This window comes from Bos javanicus, chromosome 22, assembly GCF_032452875.1.
Source record: "Bos javanicus breed banteng chromosome 22, ARS-OSU_banteng_1.0, whole genome shotgun sequence".
Lineage (NCBI taxonomy): Eukaryota > Metazoa > Chordata > Mammalia > Artiodactyla > Bovidae > Bos > Bos javanicus.
Window position 1 is genome coordinate 48,560,726 of NC_083889.1, and position 13,411 is coordinate 48,574,136.

General features: G+C 56.0%; 1 protein-coding gene across 9 annotated transcripts in view; it reads right to left on the reverse strand.

Annotated features, from left to right (window-relative positions):
- DNAH1 (dynein axonemal heavy chain 1) overlaps window positions 1–13,411 on the reverse strand; it is an 80,622-nt gene that overhangs the window by 23,626 nt on the left and 43,585 nt on the right. For 8 of the 9 annotated variants that reach the window (XM_061396710.1, XM_061396707.1, XM_061396708.1 and 5 more), the window contains 16 exons: window positions 10,854–10,994; window positions 10,072–10,235; window positions 9,695–9,808; window positions 8,773–8,961; window positions 8,385–8,490; window positions 7,797–7,910; window positions 7,205–7,354; window positions 5,664–5,750; window positions 5,342–5,528; window positions 4,404–4,495; window positions 3,722–3,876; window positions 2,279–2,456; window positions 1,382–1,576; window positions 1,174–1,293; window positions 790–948; window positions 515–622 (listed from right to left, as the gene is read on the reverse strand). In XM_061396710.1, the coding sequence (XP_061252694.1) occupies window positions 515–622; window positions 790–948; window positions 1,174–1,293; window positions 1,382–1,576; window positions 2,279–2,456; window positions 3,722–3,876; window positions 4,404–4,495; window positions 5,342–5,528; window positions 5,664–5,750; window positions 7,205–7,354; window positions 7,797–7,910; window positions 8,385–8,490; window positions 8,773–8,961; window positions 9,695–9,808; window positions 10,072–10,235; window positions 10,854–10,994 (2,259 nt within the window). The remainder of the gene's footprint in view (window positions 1–514; window positions 623–789; window positions 949–1,173; window positions 1,294–1,381; window positions 1,577–2,278; window positions 2,457–3,721; window positions 3,877–4,403; window positions 4,496–5,341; window positions 5,529–5,663; window positions 5,751–7,204; window positions 7,355–7,796; window positions 7,911–8,384; window positions 8,491–8,772; window positions 8,962–9,694; window positions 9,809–10,071; window positions 10,236–10,853; window positions 10,995–13,411) is intronic. The other variant, XM_061396712.1, reaches the window with a different exon arrangement.

A 13,411-nucleotide genomic window follows, 5' to 3' on the forward strand; every position in this document is an offset into this window, starting at 1 on the left:
TGGCCACTCCTCCTTCTGGGCTGGGGTCCTGATGCCACGAGGGTAGGTTCATGGAGCCCTTGCTGGCTGAGAGGAGTGATGGGGACACTGAGACAGGCCATGGGGGCTTACTCCTCCACTCTTGGGGAGCCCCACCCCTGGGCAAATGGGGCTCTTAAGTAGAACCAAGTTGATGAATCCCTGGGCTCAGCAGCAAGATGGGACAGGCAGTGCACATGGTTGAGAAGGGAGGCACTCTGTCATCCCCCAGTCCCAGGTTCAAGGCCAGCTCTGACACCGACTAGCTGGGTATGACTGTTCTGAGCCCCAGTTTCCTTGTTTGGAAAATGGACCCACTAGTAACCACCCTGTGGGTCTGTAAGGATTCACGAGATGACGCAAATAACCCCAGCATGACACCTGTGGCCATCAGCAAGGCCTCCTCTCTGCAGCCATTGAGTACGACAGCTACCACCTGACCGCCTCCCTCCCCTCCCTGCTCCCCGTGCTGGTCCTGGGACCAGGCCTCCGTCACCTGCTTGCCCTCCTCCTCCTCGTCGTCGTCATCACTGGTGCTGCTGATGCCACCGTCCTCCAGCCTATAATCAAACACCAGCCCCTCCTCTGGGAAGAGCAAGGCCACCTGCGGGGGATCAGGGGGGGAAAAAAAACAGGTGATGAGGCCCAGTCGCTTACGTGGCTACCTGTTGTCCCTGGGGCCCTGGGCCTGGGGGACAGCCCCACAACACCCAGCATTCAGCATACACGTCCCAGCCCTTGGAGCCCAACCCAGGGGCGGCTGCCTCTCACGTTTTCCGTCTTCATTTTGATCCTGAGCCAGTGGCTGAAGTTGTTACGGCTGGTGCTGTCCCCCGTGGCACCCACACTCCAGATGAGGGAGAAGATGAACCAGGGCTCGATCAGCTCAGGGATGCGGCTCAGCTTCTCGGGTGGCATCTTCTTGAGGCCCTGGGGACAGAGGCGGGAACAGAACTGAGCGACCTGAGGAAGCCAGGGGGGTGGGGGTGGGGGTCGTCCCTTGGCCTCTGCAGCAGACTGGACGGGGGTGTCCCATGAACCATGTGAGCCAATCCGATTCTCTCTTCCAGGAAGCTGGACTTGGGATTCGGGGCCCTTGGGTGAGGCAAGCAGGGCAGGAAGGAGCAGGCTGCAGTCTACAACTCAGAGTCTCACTTCTTTGGGCAGGAAGGGCTTGAAGAAGCAGTCCAGCAGCTTGAGGAGACTCGTGGTCAGGTTGCTGTTGGTTGAGGTGATCACCTCCTTCACCGAGGACCGGACGAAAGCAAGGGACTCCTGCAGAGGATGGGCACCCCACTCTTGTGGCTGTTGGCCATAGCACCCGGCTGCCCCCACCTGGGCCAGCACACTGTGGCTCCCTCACCTCCAGGAAGGAGATAAAGAGGGACTTGAACTGCTCCTCAAAGGGCCTGAGTAAGGCAGGGATACGCCTCAGCCAGCACTCGACAAAGGGCATGAGCCCCAGGATGCTGGGTTCCAGGTACACCATGCCGCAGCGGGATACTGTGGCTGGGGAGGCCACCGCCAGGTCTTGCACCTCGAACATCATGGTCATCGCCTGCCGAGATGAACTGCATGAGCTGCTGGCCCCCAGGGCAGGGGAAAGGGCTGTGGGGCCATGGGGAGGGGCTGCCTGTCCTGCAACAGTGGGCAGGCCCCGGGGCAGGTGGCAGGCCAGGCTCAGTGCTGGGGTAGGGGCAAAGGCAGGAACCCTTGGGCCTCAGCTGATCACGTGGCTCTTGCTGGAGCCTCGGGGAGGAGTCTAAGTCAGGAGGTTCCTGGAAGCCATCTGGCCAGCCTGGGGTCAGGGCATTTTGGGGTCCCTGGAGCCCTTGGGAGATCTGATGGGAGCTGTGTGCTCTGCTCCAGAGCCCCCAACCTGTGTACCTGGACACAGGGTCACACTGGCCTCTGTACCACCTGTACCCCAGACTCCAGGCACATTGCCAGGATGCCTGAGCCAATCTGGGCCAAAATGGCTGTGAGTGGGCCTGGGAAGCACAGAGCAGTATCAGCTAAGACTGAGGTGTTTGTCCTGAGCTGAGAGCATTGCAGAAAGTGGGTCTGCCGCAAGGGAAGCACCAAGCAGCTGTGCGGGACGTGCCTCAGGTACAGGAGCCTGGGGATGGGGAGGGTGCCGCGGCCCGGAGAGGAAAGGGTGCGGGGTGGGGGGGGGGTGGTGAGGCTTGGCCAGCCTGGTGTGGCCCCTGGGCCCACCCAGTTGCAGAGGACAGCGGGGTGAGTGGACAGGCAGACGGACCTCTGTGAGCTTGATGATCTCCCCAGAGCTGAGGCACAGCTTCTTGTTGTCGTCGAGCACCGTGTTCATGTTCTCAATCCAGACGGCGTCCACTGGCCCATCGAACATGTACCACTTCTTGCTGGTGTCGGAGGTGATGGCCCCCATCCGGATGAGGGAGGAGAAGATCCCATCTGTCCTGCAGCCACCAGGGAGGAGAGGGCTGTGGGCACTGGAGGCGGAAGGCCGTGGGTGCCAGGGAGGAAGGGCACAGCTGTCTCCCAGGGAAACCTGGATCCAGGCTGGTCCTGCTCTGCGTTTTTTTTTTTTTTTTTTGTCTTAAGTACCTTCATTCATTTAAAAATTATAGTAGGGAAAATAGGACTTTTTGGTGTAGTATGATATAATGAAAACGTGTGGTTCTATTCTCTCCCTGCTGTGCTGTGCTTAGTCATTCAGTCATGTTTGACTCTTTGTGACCCCATAGACTGTAGCCCACCAGGCTTCTCTGTTCATGGGGATTCTCCAGGCAAGAATACTGGAGTGGGTTGCCATGCTCTCCTCCTCTTCCTGCTGAGTCCTCACTAAAGTTACATTAAAAGAAGATGGAAAGTGATACCCTCAAAAGAAAAGGAAGATGGGGAGGAGGGAACACAGAAGTAGAGGCCCACATGGGCCCAGAAGATGCACAGAGGTGGAGAAGGGGTAAATGACCTCTCAGAGAAAGCAGAGTCACAAGAGTATCTAGTTCCTGCCACAGACCCAGGAAGGCTCAGACTTCAGAGGCACCAAATGCGAGGGAAGTGGGTGGGTCGAAGGGCATTTTTCTGATCTGGTCCCCGGACCCCAACCTGCCCACATAAGAGCCTGGAGTGGCTGTGATTGAGACCCTTCACCAGAAACGGGGGAAGCTGGACAGGCCCATGTTCAGAAAGACAGGTGACTGCCCTTCTCCAGTGCCCATTCCCCACTGGGTTCCCAGAACACTGGGACCAAGAAGAAGACACCCCAGCAGGAGCCTGGAGACTTCTCTGGAAAAACAGAATAGCCCCAGAGAAAACCTTCTAGTGCTGACTGGTGGGCCTCTAGTCAGCTCCATGCACTTCCCCCTAAAATGCACACCTCGGCCTGGGAGCACAGGCCCCGAAGAGGGAGCACCAGCTCTCGTGGGTGCTGACAATAATCGTCAACTTTTCCTGAGTGCTTGCCATGTGCTACACTGTCCCAGCCATCTCCCGTATTTTTATCCCGACTTTGCAGGTGAGGGACAAAGGTCCGGGGTTGGGGGGATGAGATGCGGCACTCAGTGAGGAAGCACACTGGTGCCAAGAGTCCCAGGAAGTTGGGCTCCAGAGCCAGAGCTCCCAATCTCCCACTCAGCTGGGGGAGGGAGGGGGCCAGGGACCCACAGGCTGCAGAGGTTTAGGAGCACGGCGGTCACTGGAAGGGTCCCGGGCCACTCACCACTCATGGGTGAGCAGGTCAAACTCCCCATACAACTGTCCCATGGTGATGGACTTGGGGTTGAGCACGTAGTAGCTGACAGCCTCGTACACACCGCCGCTGATGGACGGCTGCCCTTTCAGTGACGTCATGGCGGCGGCCAGGACTCTGTAACACTGGGGAAACGGCCAGCCAAGAGTGAGCCTCCAAGCTCCCTGGAGAGCAGGGCTGGCACGGGCTGTGGGCCTCAGGGAGCAGCGGGGTATTCTAAAGGCCCAGGAGGCACAAGCGGGGGCCAAGACCCCTGCTGCTGAGGCTGCCCTGCCCTCAGGCCCACTGTGTGGGCACTGGGCCACCCAGCTTGGCTCCACTTAAGTTACTCTTTTTTTTTTTCTTTTTAAAATTTTTATTTTATGTTAGAATATAGAGAACGAATTTATGTTTGCCAGAGGGGAAGGGCGAGGGGGAGGGGTAGATTGGGAGTTTGGGACTGACATGTACACACTGCTATATTTAAAGCAGATAATCAGGGCCTTCTCTAGTAGTCCAGTGGCTAAGACTCTGCGCTCCCAATACAGGGGGCCTGCATTTGATACCTGGTCAGGGAACTAGATCCCACACGATGCAACGAAGACTTGGCACACCCAAATAAATAAAGTAGAAAACCAGCAAGGACCTACAGTCCAGCACGGGGGACGCTTACGTTACTCTTGCCGGAGCCTGTGGGCCCGACGAGCATGAGGCCGTGCCGCACCACCGTGGTCTCGTAGAGCTGGATACACTTGGTCAGGAATCCTGGAGGGACATGGCAGGGGGCCCGGGGTCAGAGTAGGGGCTTAGATCCTGGCTCTGCCACTAGTTCGCTGTGACCTCTGGTGGGTTACCTCACTCCCCGCGCCTCAGTTTCCTCCTCTGTGAAATGGGGTGGCAGTAGTTCCTACCTCACAGAGGCCTGTGAAGCCCTGAGCCTCCGTGAGCACGGAGGGTTTGGAGAGCTTCCAGGTCGATGAGCACCTTCACAGGCTGGGAGGGTGACTCACCCCAACTCCATAGGGACAGACCTCACCCCGTGTAGCCCTTTATCCTGCTGTTACCTGTATCCTTTATCATTATCACATCCTTTTTAAAACAATAAACCAGCAAACATTCCTGTTTCCCTGAGTTCTGTGAGTTGTTCTAGCAAATGATCAAGCCTGAGGAGGGGGGCATGGGAACCTGTGATCTGTAGCCAAGCAGAACAGAAGCTGTGGGTAACCTGGGGACCTCACACTCATGACTGGTGTCTGAAGGGGGTGCAGTCTTGTGGAACTGAGCCCTTAGAATGTGGGGTCTGTGCTGACCCTGATTCGTGTCAGATTTGAACTGACCTGTGGAACACTCAGGCGTGTTAGAGAACAGATGAGTTTGAGGTAAAACCCCACACCTCTGGTGTCAGAAGTGTTGAATGTGAGAATGAAGGTGAAAGTTTTTCTTCAGCTCCCATCACTTGAAGGGTCCCAGTGGAGACAGGGACACAGAGCCCCAGCCCGCAGCATGCTTGGCCAGGTGTGAGGGACCCTGAGGCTGGATTGCGAGCCTGGCACAGCTGGACCTAGCCCTCTTCTAGTGCCCACAGGACTGCGGGGCAGGGCCAGGGCGCACCGTCCACGTCCTTCAGGTTGCTCTTCTCGCAGGCCTTGCGGATGGCCTTGTCCAGGATGCCGTAGTCAGTCTCCTCCTCCTTGATGGTGGGGAACAGGTCAGACACGATCCCAGAGAAGAGCTTGAGGTCCTCCTGCAGGAACTTGGGCACATTCACGTCTCGGATGGCCCGGAGGCAAATCAGCTCCTGCAGCAGAGGCCCAGGTCAGATGACCCTCGACCCTCAAGCTGCTCCAGAGCCCTCCTGGACCGCCCACCCCCCAAGACCCCCGCCACCAGAGCTCCCCTGGAGCCCTCGGGCACCTCTTTGAATGGAGCTCACCTCGTCCATGCTGGGGTTTTCTCGCTTAAGGTTCCCAGCAGCTGAGATCACAGTCTTCACGGCTCTCATCCCGAAGTCATAGTGGTCCTGTCACCACCAAAAAGAAGAGGGGCGGTGGGCACTGTCCCTCCTGGGGCTTCTGGGGAGCACTCAGCCTCCCACCTGACACCTGGCTGGGCCTCATCGCCCAGCTCGTGGCTGATGTTGCTCCCCCTGCAGGCTGTCAGCACCCGCTCACACACCCCAGCCTGGGCTGGGCACTGCACTTCGCACTCCTCTGCTGTCTCTACTTCACTGCCCCAGCCGCTCTCTCCATTTACCAGAGAGAGCACCCTGCCTGCCTCCTGGCCCCTGAGGGTGAGGTGTCTGCCTTCGTCACGGCCCAGTCCCTGCGGTCCCACCCAGCACAGCGCCAAGGGCAGGGAGGCACTCAGGTTTTATTTACAGTGAGAATGAAGGAGTTTCCCTTTTAACACACATCACCTCTCTCCAGACCCACCCTCTTGACCACGCTACCATGGCTTTTCCCACTTTGGCCGCTGGGTCCATCTCTCTCCATTATACAGCAGGTGTGATGGAAATATCAAGCTCATCGTTTTGCCCCATGGTGTCAGACCATGAGGCTACATACACCTGGGCCCAACCCACAGACCAGCATGTTCCCCAGAAATCTTGGGCTTGGAGCTGGATGCAGAGACTGGGCTTGGCTTCAGGTCATCAGCACTTGGGAAGGGGTGAGCACTTTCCAGAACTGTGTGGGGGATAGTGGCTCTGTTACTGGAGATTGGTGGGGGCATTTTTGAAAGCAGACAGTTAGAAAGAAGGGTGTGTGGAGGTGCTGACACCATGATGCACTCTGTGGGGAGCTGCTCTTTCTCCTAGCAATAGATTGCTCTTCTAGCCCATGGTTTTTGGTACCAAAAACACCGGGCCAAAGGCAAGTATAGTCTCCCAAGCCACAGGGATGGCTGTTCATGCATGAACAGGTCACCTAGAGAGGGCCCATGAGGGTGACAACAGAGACTTATTTCTGGGACCATTAAGAAACGAAGCCGGTAGCATCTGAGCCCAGGGTCGGGGCTCATCTCTGCTACTGTAAAGGGGCAGCCTGCCTGAGACAGGAGCCCAAATGGAAAGCTCATCCACCAGCCCCGGTGCCTGAACCAGTAGCACCTACCCCTAGATGCAGGCCCAGCTCACCGAGGGGCAAGCCCTCATGCTGGGAGGCTCCAGGGGAGGTGGGGCTGGCTGTTTCCCTCTGGTCCCATGCAACCTAGGTACGCCTGCTCCCCAGCCTTGGCTGTGTGGCGCTTGGGCCCTTACTGGCCAACCCTCCTTGCACCTGCACTAGCCCAGGTGGCCATCTGTTCCTGGCTCCTGCTCCAGCTCCCCTGCACACACGTGAGCCTGGCCAGGCTCCTGGCTGCTTCGGGCCTCAGTGTCCTCAGCTGAGAAGTGGGGGCGTGATTCCTACCTCGGAGGGTTGCAGGGAGAAGACAGCAGCTCCCAGACCCTGGAACCTGCTCCAGGCAGGATCTCACCTGGGAACTGAGCTGCTCAGAGGACAGCTTGAAGGTGGTCGTGATCTTCTTGGCCAGCACATTGGCCTCGTTGAAGCCAAAGGAGTAGAGAGAAATCTCCGCAATCATGGCATAATCCGGAACCATCATGGCCACGGGCCGGAAGAGTGCCTGGGGCACAGGGTATCTGCGTGAATGGAGAGGCCGACCTCCCCTCCCAGAGCATCACCCACTTTCTGGACTGTCTGGTCCTCAGAAGGCGGCTCCACTGCCCTCCTCCCCTGCCAGCACTTGGATCCTCTCTCCACTGCGCCTGCCATAGCTGAGGCTTGTACTCCCCTATGGGTGGATCCCTATGCCCATTAGAAACCAGTCCTCTGTGTTGACGTGAACCTGCCCTTGCCTTCTCCCAGGCCCTGAGGACAAGCCTGGCCCTTCCTCTCCATGGCTGGGGGATCCCTGGGCAGGAGGGCTGCCATGGGGAAGCACAGTCCCTGATGTCCAGCAGCTGTGTCCCTGCATAAGCATGTGAGCATCTCTGAGCCCAGGCCACAGCTCTGCTGTTTCCCAGTGCCCTGAGCAGCCTTCCAGACCAACCCAGGCCTGAACTCACCTTCAGGTTATCAGGCAGCTCAGTGCGGCCAGCGTATCCCGGATTCATGGTGATAAACACAGCACAAGACGGCACGAGTGGGATCTCGACGCCTTCAAACATGAAGCGCTCCACCTGCGGGGGTGGGGAGGGCTTGGCACACCCATCCCATGCTCTGGATGGTCCCCTCATCCCACTGATGGTCCTGGCTATAACAGGTCAGCCTGGATTGACCCTTGACCATGGATCGGCTCTTCTCCCAGGATCTGGCCTAAGACCTCTGGTCCCAGTGGCGACCTCTGGCCTCCCAGCTCCCAGCTCCCTGAGGTCTTCACACATCTACTTCCACCCCCAGGATGGGGTAAGGATACGGGGCTCCCTGGCTGGCTACAAAAGTCCCCTCACAGACAGCTCTGCTAGGTGGTTGGGGGAATGCCCAGTTCCCTGTGAGATGAGAGAGGCTGGGCTCAGGGCAGAGGCCCAAACGCCTGGTTTCCCATCCCGCCAGTGTAGGGGGGTTGCAAGGCAGCATGGGCGGGGTGGGTACAGTTGAAGTGAAAAGGTGGTCAGTTACAGGAGACGTGGAGGGAAGGCTCCCCCAGAACTCACCCGCTGTTGCTGCGCCTTCTGGATGGTGGTGATCTGCTGGGCCACCACAGACAGCACCTCGATATCAATGCGATTGAACTCATCGAAGCAGGCCCAGGCGCCAGCACTGAGGGGAAAACATCGCAGAGGCATATGAGTTCAGAGCCCCCCTGGCACCTCCAAGAGCCCCTGCTGGGAGGCGACCACTGCTGCCTCTGTGGCCATCTCGGTCAGCTCAGCCACAGCCCCACCAGCCGTACCCCTTCCCAGTGCCGCCAGGGGCCAGGCCTTGACTCCTGTTGTTCCGCCCCACTCCCTCCAGCACCCCGCTAGGCTCCTCTTGGGGCAGGGTCCCCGCAAGAGCGCGGCCTCCCCGCCCTGTCTGTGCCACCCGCACACCCAGCCTCACCTGGCCAGGCCCTTGAAGAACTTGCCCATGGCCATGAAGTCGAGCTGGTCGGAGCAGTTGAACACAACGGTTTGGATGGCCAAGGCCTTGCCCAGGTCTTTTGTGGTCTCAGTTTTCCCTGTACCAGCTGGGCCAGCTGGGGCGCCCCCAAACTTGAGGTGCAGGGCCCCAGTCAGGGTCAGGTAGCACCTGAGGGGGTGAGAGGTGAGGGGCGGGGCCCTGCACCTTCTCAGGAGTCCCACAGACTCGAGAGAGCCCCACCCTCCGCTGTCTTGGGCCCCGGGGAGGGGTGACTCCTGCCCCTCCGCGTGCTGAGGGCGCCAAGCACGCCCAGCCCTGGCTGCAGGGAACCGGTCTGGAGCCCTCAGCCACCTGACCAGTGCTCCCCACCCCATGGCCCTGCAGACTCAGGGACCTGCCAGATGGCTGACCTCTGGTCACTCTTCCTTTTATTCCTCAAAACCCAGCTTGAGAATTCAGTTGCTGCTAAATACAGGCAGCCAGAGGAAGCAACTGAGGGCTTTAGGAAGAAGTGTTCACTTTGTCAAGGGACTTGCCCCCTGTTTCTCTCAAGATCAGCTGCTCTGTTATGGTGAAAGGAAGATCTGACTGATAAAACCCGTAAAGCCCACGCCCACTTGATGCTTACTGAGCACCACACAGGTGCTAAGAGCTTTACACGGCAGCTCAAGAAACTCTCCTGACTGCCCAGAGGAGGCTGCAGAGGAAACTGAGGCACAGGGGGCTTGAGCCACCCGCCCAAGGTCATGAAGCCCATGACGAGCAAGAGACAGTTAAACAAGCCCCAAAGCTGAGCTCCTAATGTTTGACTGTCTGGTTCATCACAGATGAACTGCACTCTGTGGGTCCTGGACTCCTGGGCCAGCCAGTGTGGGAGAGGGCGTGGGGAGGGGGCGTTCACCTGTCCGTGAGGGGCGTGATCACCAGCCTACCGCTGTTGCCAAGGTACTCGTAGCCGTAGATGAACTCGGCATTCACAGCCCGGATGTACAGGTTGTTATTCATCCAGTAGTACCTGGCATTGCAGGGAGATGGGTTCCCAGGGCATGTGGACCACGGGCCACTGGGCAGGGTACATGGTTGAGGAGAGGTGGTTCTTTTTTTTTTTTTTTTGAGAGGTGGTTCTTTGGGGAAATGAGGGCATCGTGGCACACCCGGCTTCCCCCGGGCATTGAGGTCAGCTCCAGCCTCTTGTAGCTGACTCTCCACCCTGCCCTGCCCACTCCTGCTGCTGCTCTGGCCTGCAGATGGATGTGGCCACACTGCCTGCCCCCTCACCTCAGCTGTGAGATCCACTCGAAGTCATGCACGCTGACCACGTTCTCCTGGACCAGCTTGTGCACCACATCCTTGGCGTGGACCTCGATGACGATTAGCGCCGACAGCACAGCTCGCTGCATGCGGGACAGACTTCCCCGCACCAGTGCCACCAGGTCACTGAGCTGCAGGAGCCAGGGGACCCCGTCAGGGACGGGTGGGGCCATGCTGCAGGCAGGCCTTCCCTGCCTTGCTCAGGGGTGGGCTTCCGCCAGCAGCAACCCCTCTCTTCTGGGGGCTTCTGATGGTCTGGGATGGGCAGGGTGCAGGGACCAGGCAGAGGAGGGTAGGCAGGGCATTGGTGACATGGGAAGTCTGGCAGGGATGTCAATAAAAATGGAGGCACACACATGCATCCATCTGCCCACTGTGCACGGTGCCCAGGGTCAGGAAGGGGCCTGGTGAGGAGCTTGAGGAAGCAGTGTGGTGAGGAGCCAGTGCACAGGGCAAGGGTAGGCCATGGGCCAGCCTAGGAGAGCTCCAGGTAGGAGGCTCCCACTCTGACCTTCAGGAGAGGGGCACCTGCCTGACCTCAGCACTCCCGTTAGAGCCCCCATCCCTCCCACTGGTGGCTGGTCATGAGACACTTGTTTCAGGGGTGTCTGACCCTCTACTCTTTGGTTCCAACCCCAGGCCCTCTTCCAGGATCAAGACATGACAAAGCTCCTTGAGGGACTGAGCTGCCTCAGGGTGTGGGTTGTTGGTGGGGAGCAGATGGTGACCCCCACCCCCTTGAGTCTCACCTGCCGGGCAAGCTGGGGGAACAGCCGGCTGCTGAGGTTGCCAGCCTCCAGAGCCTCTTCCACCTCTAAGGTCCAATAGGTCTGACACCCGGCGATGGTCACCTGGCCAGGCCAGTTCAGAACCCACTGAGTCCTGAGCATCTGGGAAGATAACACAGGTAGGGCTGACCCAGGCAGCTGCCAGTGCCGACCCTGCAGACTGTTTTTCCCTTAGAGGTCATCTGTGCTTCTGAGCTCAAAATTCCACCCCAAGAGCAGGGACGCCTTTAAAACTTTGGGCCTCTCAGGCTGGGCAGAGTCATCACTTCCTCTGCCGTAGAGATCTGGAAGTGGAGGGGTGGAAGCCCAGGATTGGGAAACATATATCCTGGGTTCACATCCTGACTGCCACCTGTGAATCACAGGCCCTTTGGGCAGGAAACATCTCTCAGCTACTTTGTAGGATAAGGCTTAACCCTGAGGTTAAGGGGTTCAGCTCCAGCATCAGCGGTCATGGGGGCCTGGCACACAGCAAGTGCTTAAAACATAACAACAGCAACTGATTATGACTAGGAGCCAGTCTTACTTTTTGGAGGGTGTTTTCAGATTCCTCCCTCTGCTCCCAGAGACACTCTGGCTGACTGAGAGCAACAGCAGTCAAGGCTGTAGTCTAAGGATGAGGCAGGTGCCAACTACAAACTGGCACTTGCCAAGAGCATTGCCAATGACTGAACAACAAAGGCATTTGCCAGCTGCACCCTGTGCCGCTGCAGCTGTTGACCTTCCACCCCATGAGGGGGTTCAGGGTGGAGTGAGGCACTCTGGGCTCCAGGGAACCTGGTGGGACAAGTATTTAGATAGGAGGATATTTTCAGGAACAGATTTTATGATCCCAATCACTGCATCTCCTCGTTATCTAGAAAAGCACTAAATCCCTTCATGATGATGACAGATCCTCCTGACTAGGAGAAAACCTCTTGCAAAGTAAGCGGTTGACCACAGTCATCAAGACAGTATGGTACTGGCACAAAGACAGAAATATAGATCAATGGAACAAAATAGAAAGCCCAGAGATAAATCCACGCACATATGGACACCTTATCTCTGACAAAGGAGGCAAGAATATACAATGGAGAAAATCTTTTTAACAAGTGGTGCTGGGAAAACTGGTCAACCACCTGTAAAAGAATGAAACTAGAACACTGTCTAACACCATACACAAAAATAAACTCAAAATGGATTAAAGATCTAAACGTAAGACCAGAAACTATTAAACTCCGAGAGGAAAACATAGGCAAAACACTCTCCAACAAACCACAGCAGGATCCTCTATGACCCACCTCCCAGAATATTGGAAATAAAAGCAAAAATAAACAAATGGGACCTAATTAAAATTAAAAGCTTCTGCACAACAAAGGAAACTATAAGCAAGGTGAAAAGACAGCCTTCAGAATGGGAGAAAATAATAGCAAATGAAGCAACGGACAAAGAATTAATCTCAAAAATATACAAGCAACTCCTAAAGCTCAATTCAAGAAAAATAAAAGACCCAGTCAAAAAGTGAGCCAAAGAACTAAACAGACATTTCTCCAAAGAAGACATACAGATGGCTAACAAACACATGAAAAGATGCTCAACATCACTCATTATCAGAGAAATGCAAATCAAAACCACAATGAGGTACCATTTCACGCCAGTCAGAATGGCTGCGATCCAAAAGTCTATAAACAATAAATGCTGGAGAGGGTGTGGAGAAAAGGGAACCCTCTTACACTGTTGGTGGGAATGCAAACTAGTACAGCCACTATGGAGAACAGTGTGGTGATTCCTTAAAAAACTGGAAATAGAACTGCCTTATGATCCAGCAATCCCACTGCTGGGCATACACACTGAGGAAACCAGAAGGGAAAGAGACACGTGTACCCCAGTGTTCATTGCAGCACTGTTTATAATAGCCAGGACATGGAAGCAACCTAGATGCCCATCAGCAGATGAATGGATAAAGAAAGCTGTGGTACATATACACAATGGAGTATTACTCAGCCATTAAAAAGAATACATTTGAATCAGTTCTAATGAGGTGGATGCCTCATTATACATCTGGAGCCTATTATACAGAGTGAAGTAAGCCAAAAAGAAAAACACCAATACAGTATACTAACGCATATATATGGAATTTAGAAAGATGGTAATGACAACCCTGTAAGCGAGACAGCAAAAGAGACACAGATGTATTGAACAGTCTTTTGGACTCTGTGGGAGAGAGTGAGGGCAGGATGATTCGGGAGAATGGCACTGAAACATGTAAAATATCATATGTGAAACGAATCGCCGGTCCAGGTTTGATGCATGATACAGGGTGCTCGGGGCTGGTGCACTGGGATGACCCAGAGGGATGGGATGGGGAGGGAGGTGGGATGGGGGTTCAGGATGGGGAACACATGTACACTCATGGCGGATTCAAGTCAATGTATGGCAAAACCAATACAATACTGTAAAGTAAAATAAATTAATTAATTAATTTAAAAAATAATGAAGTACCAAACATGTGAAAAAAAAAACAAAAAAGGAAGCGCTTG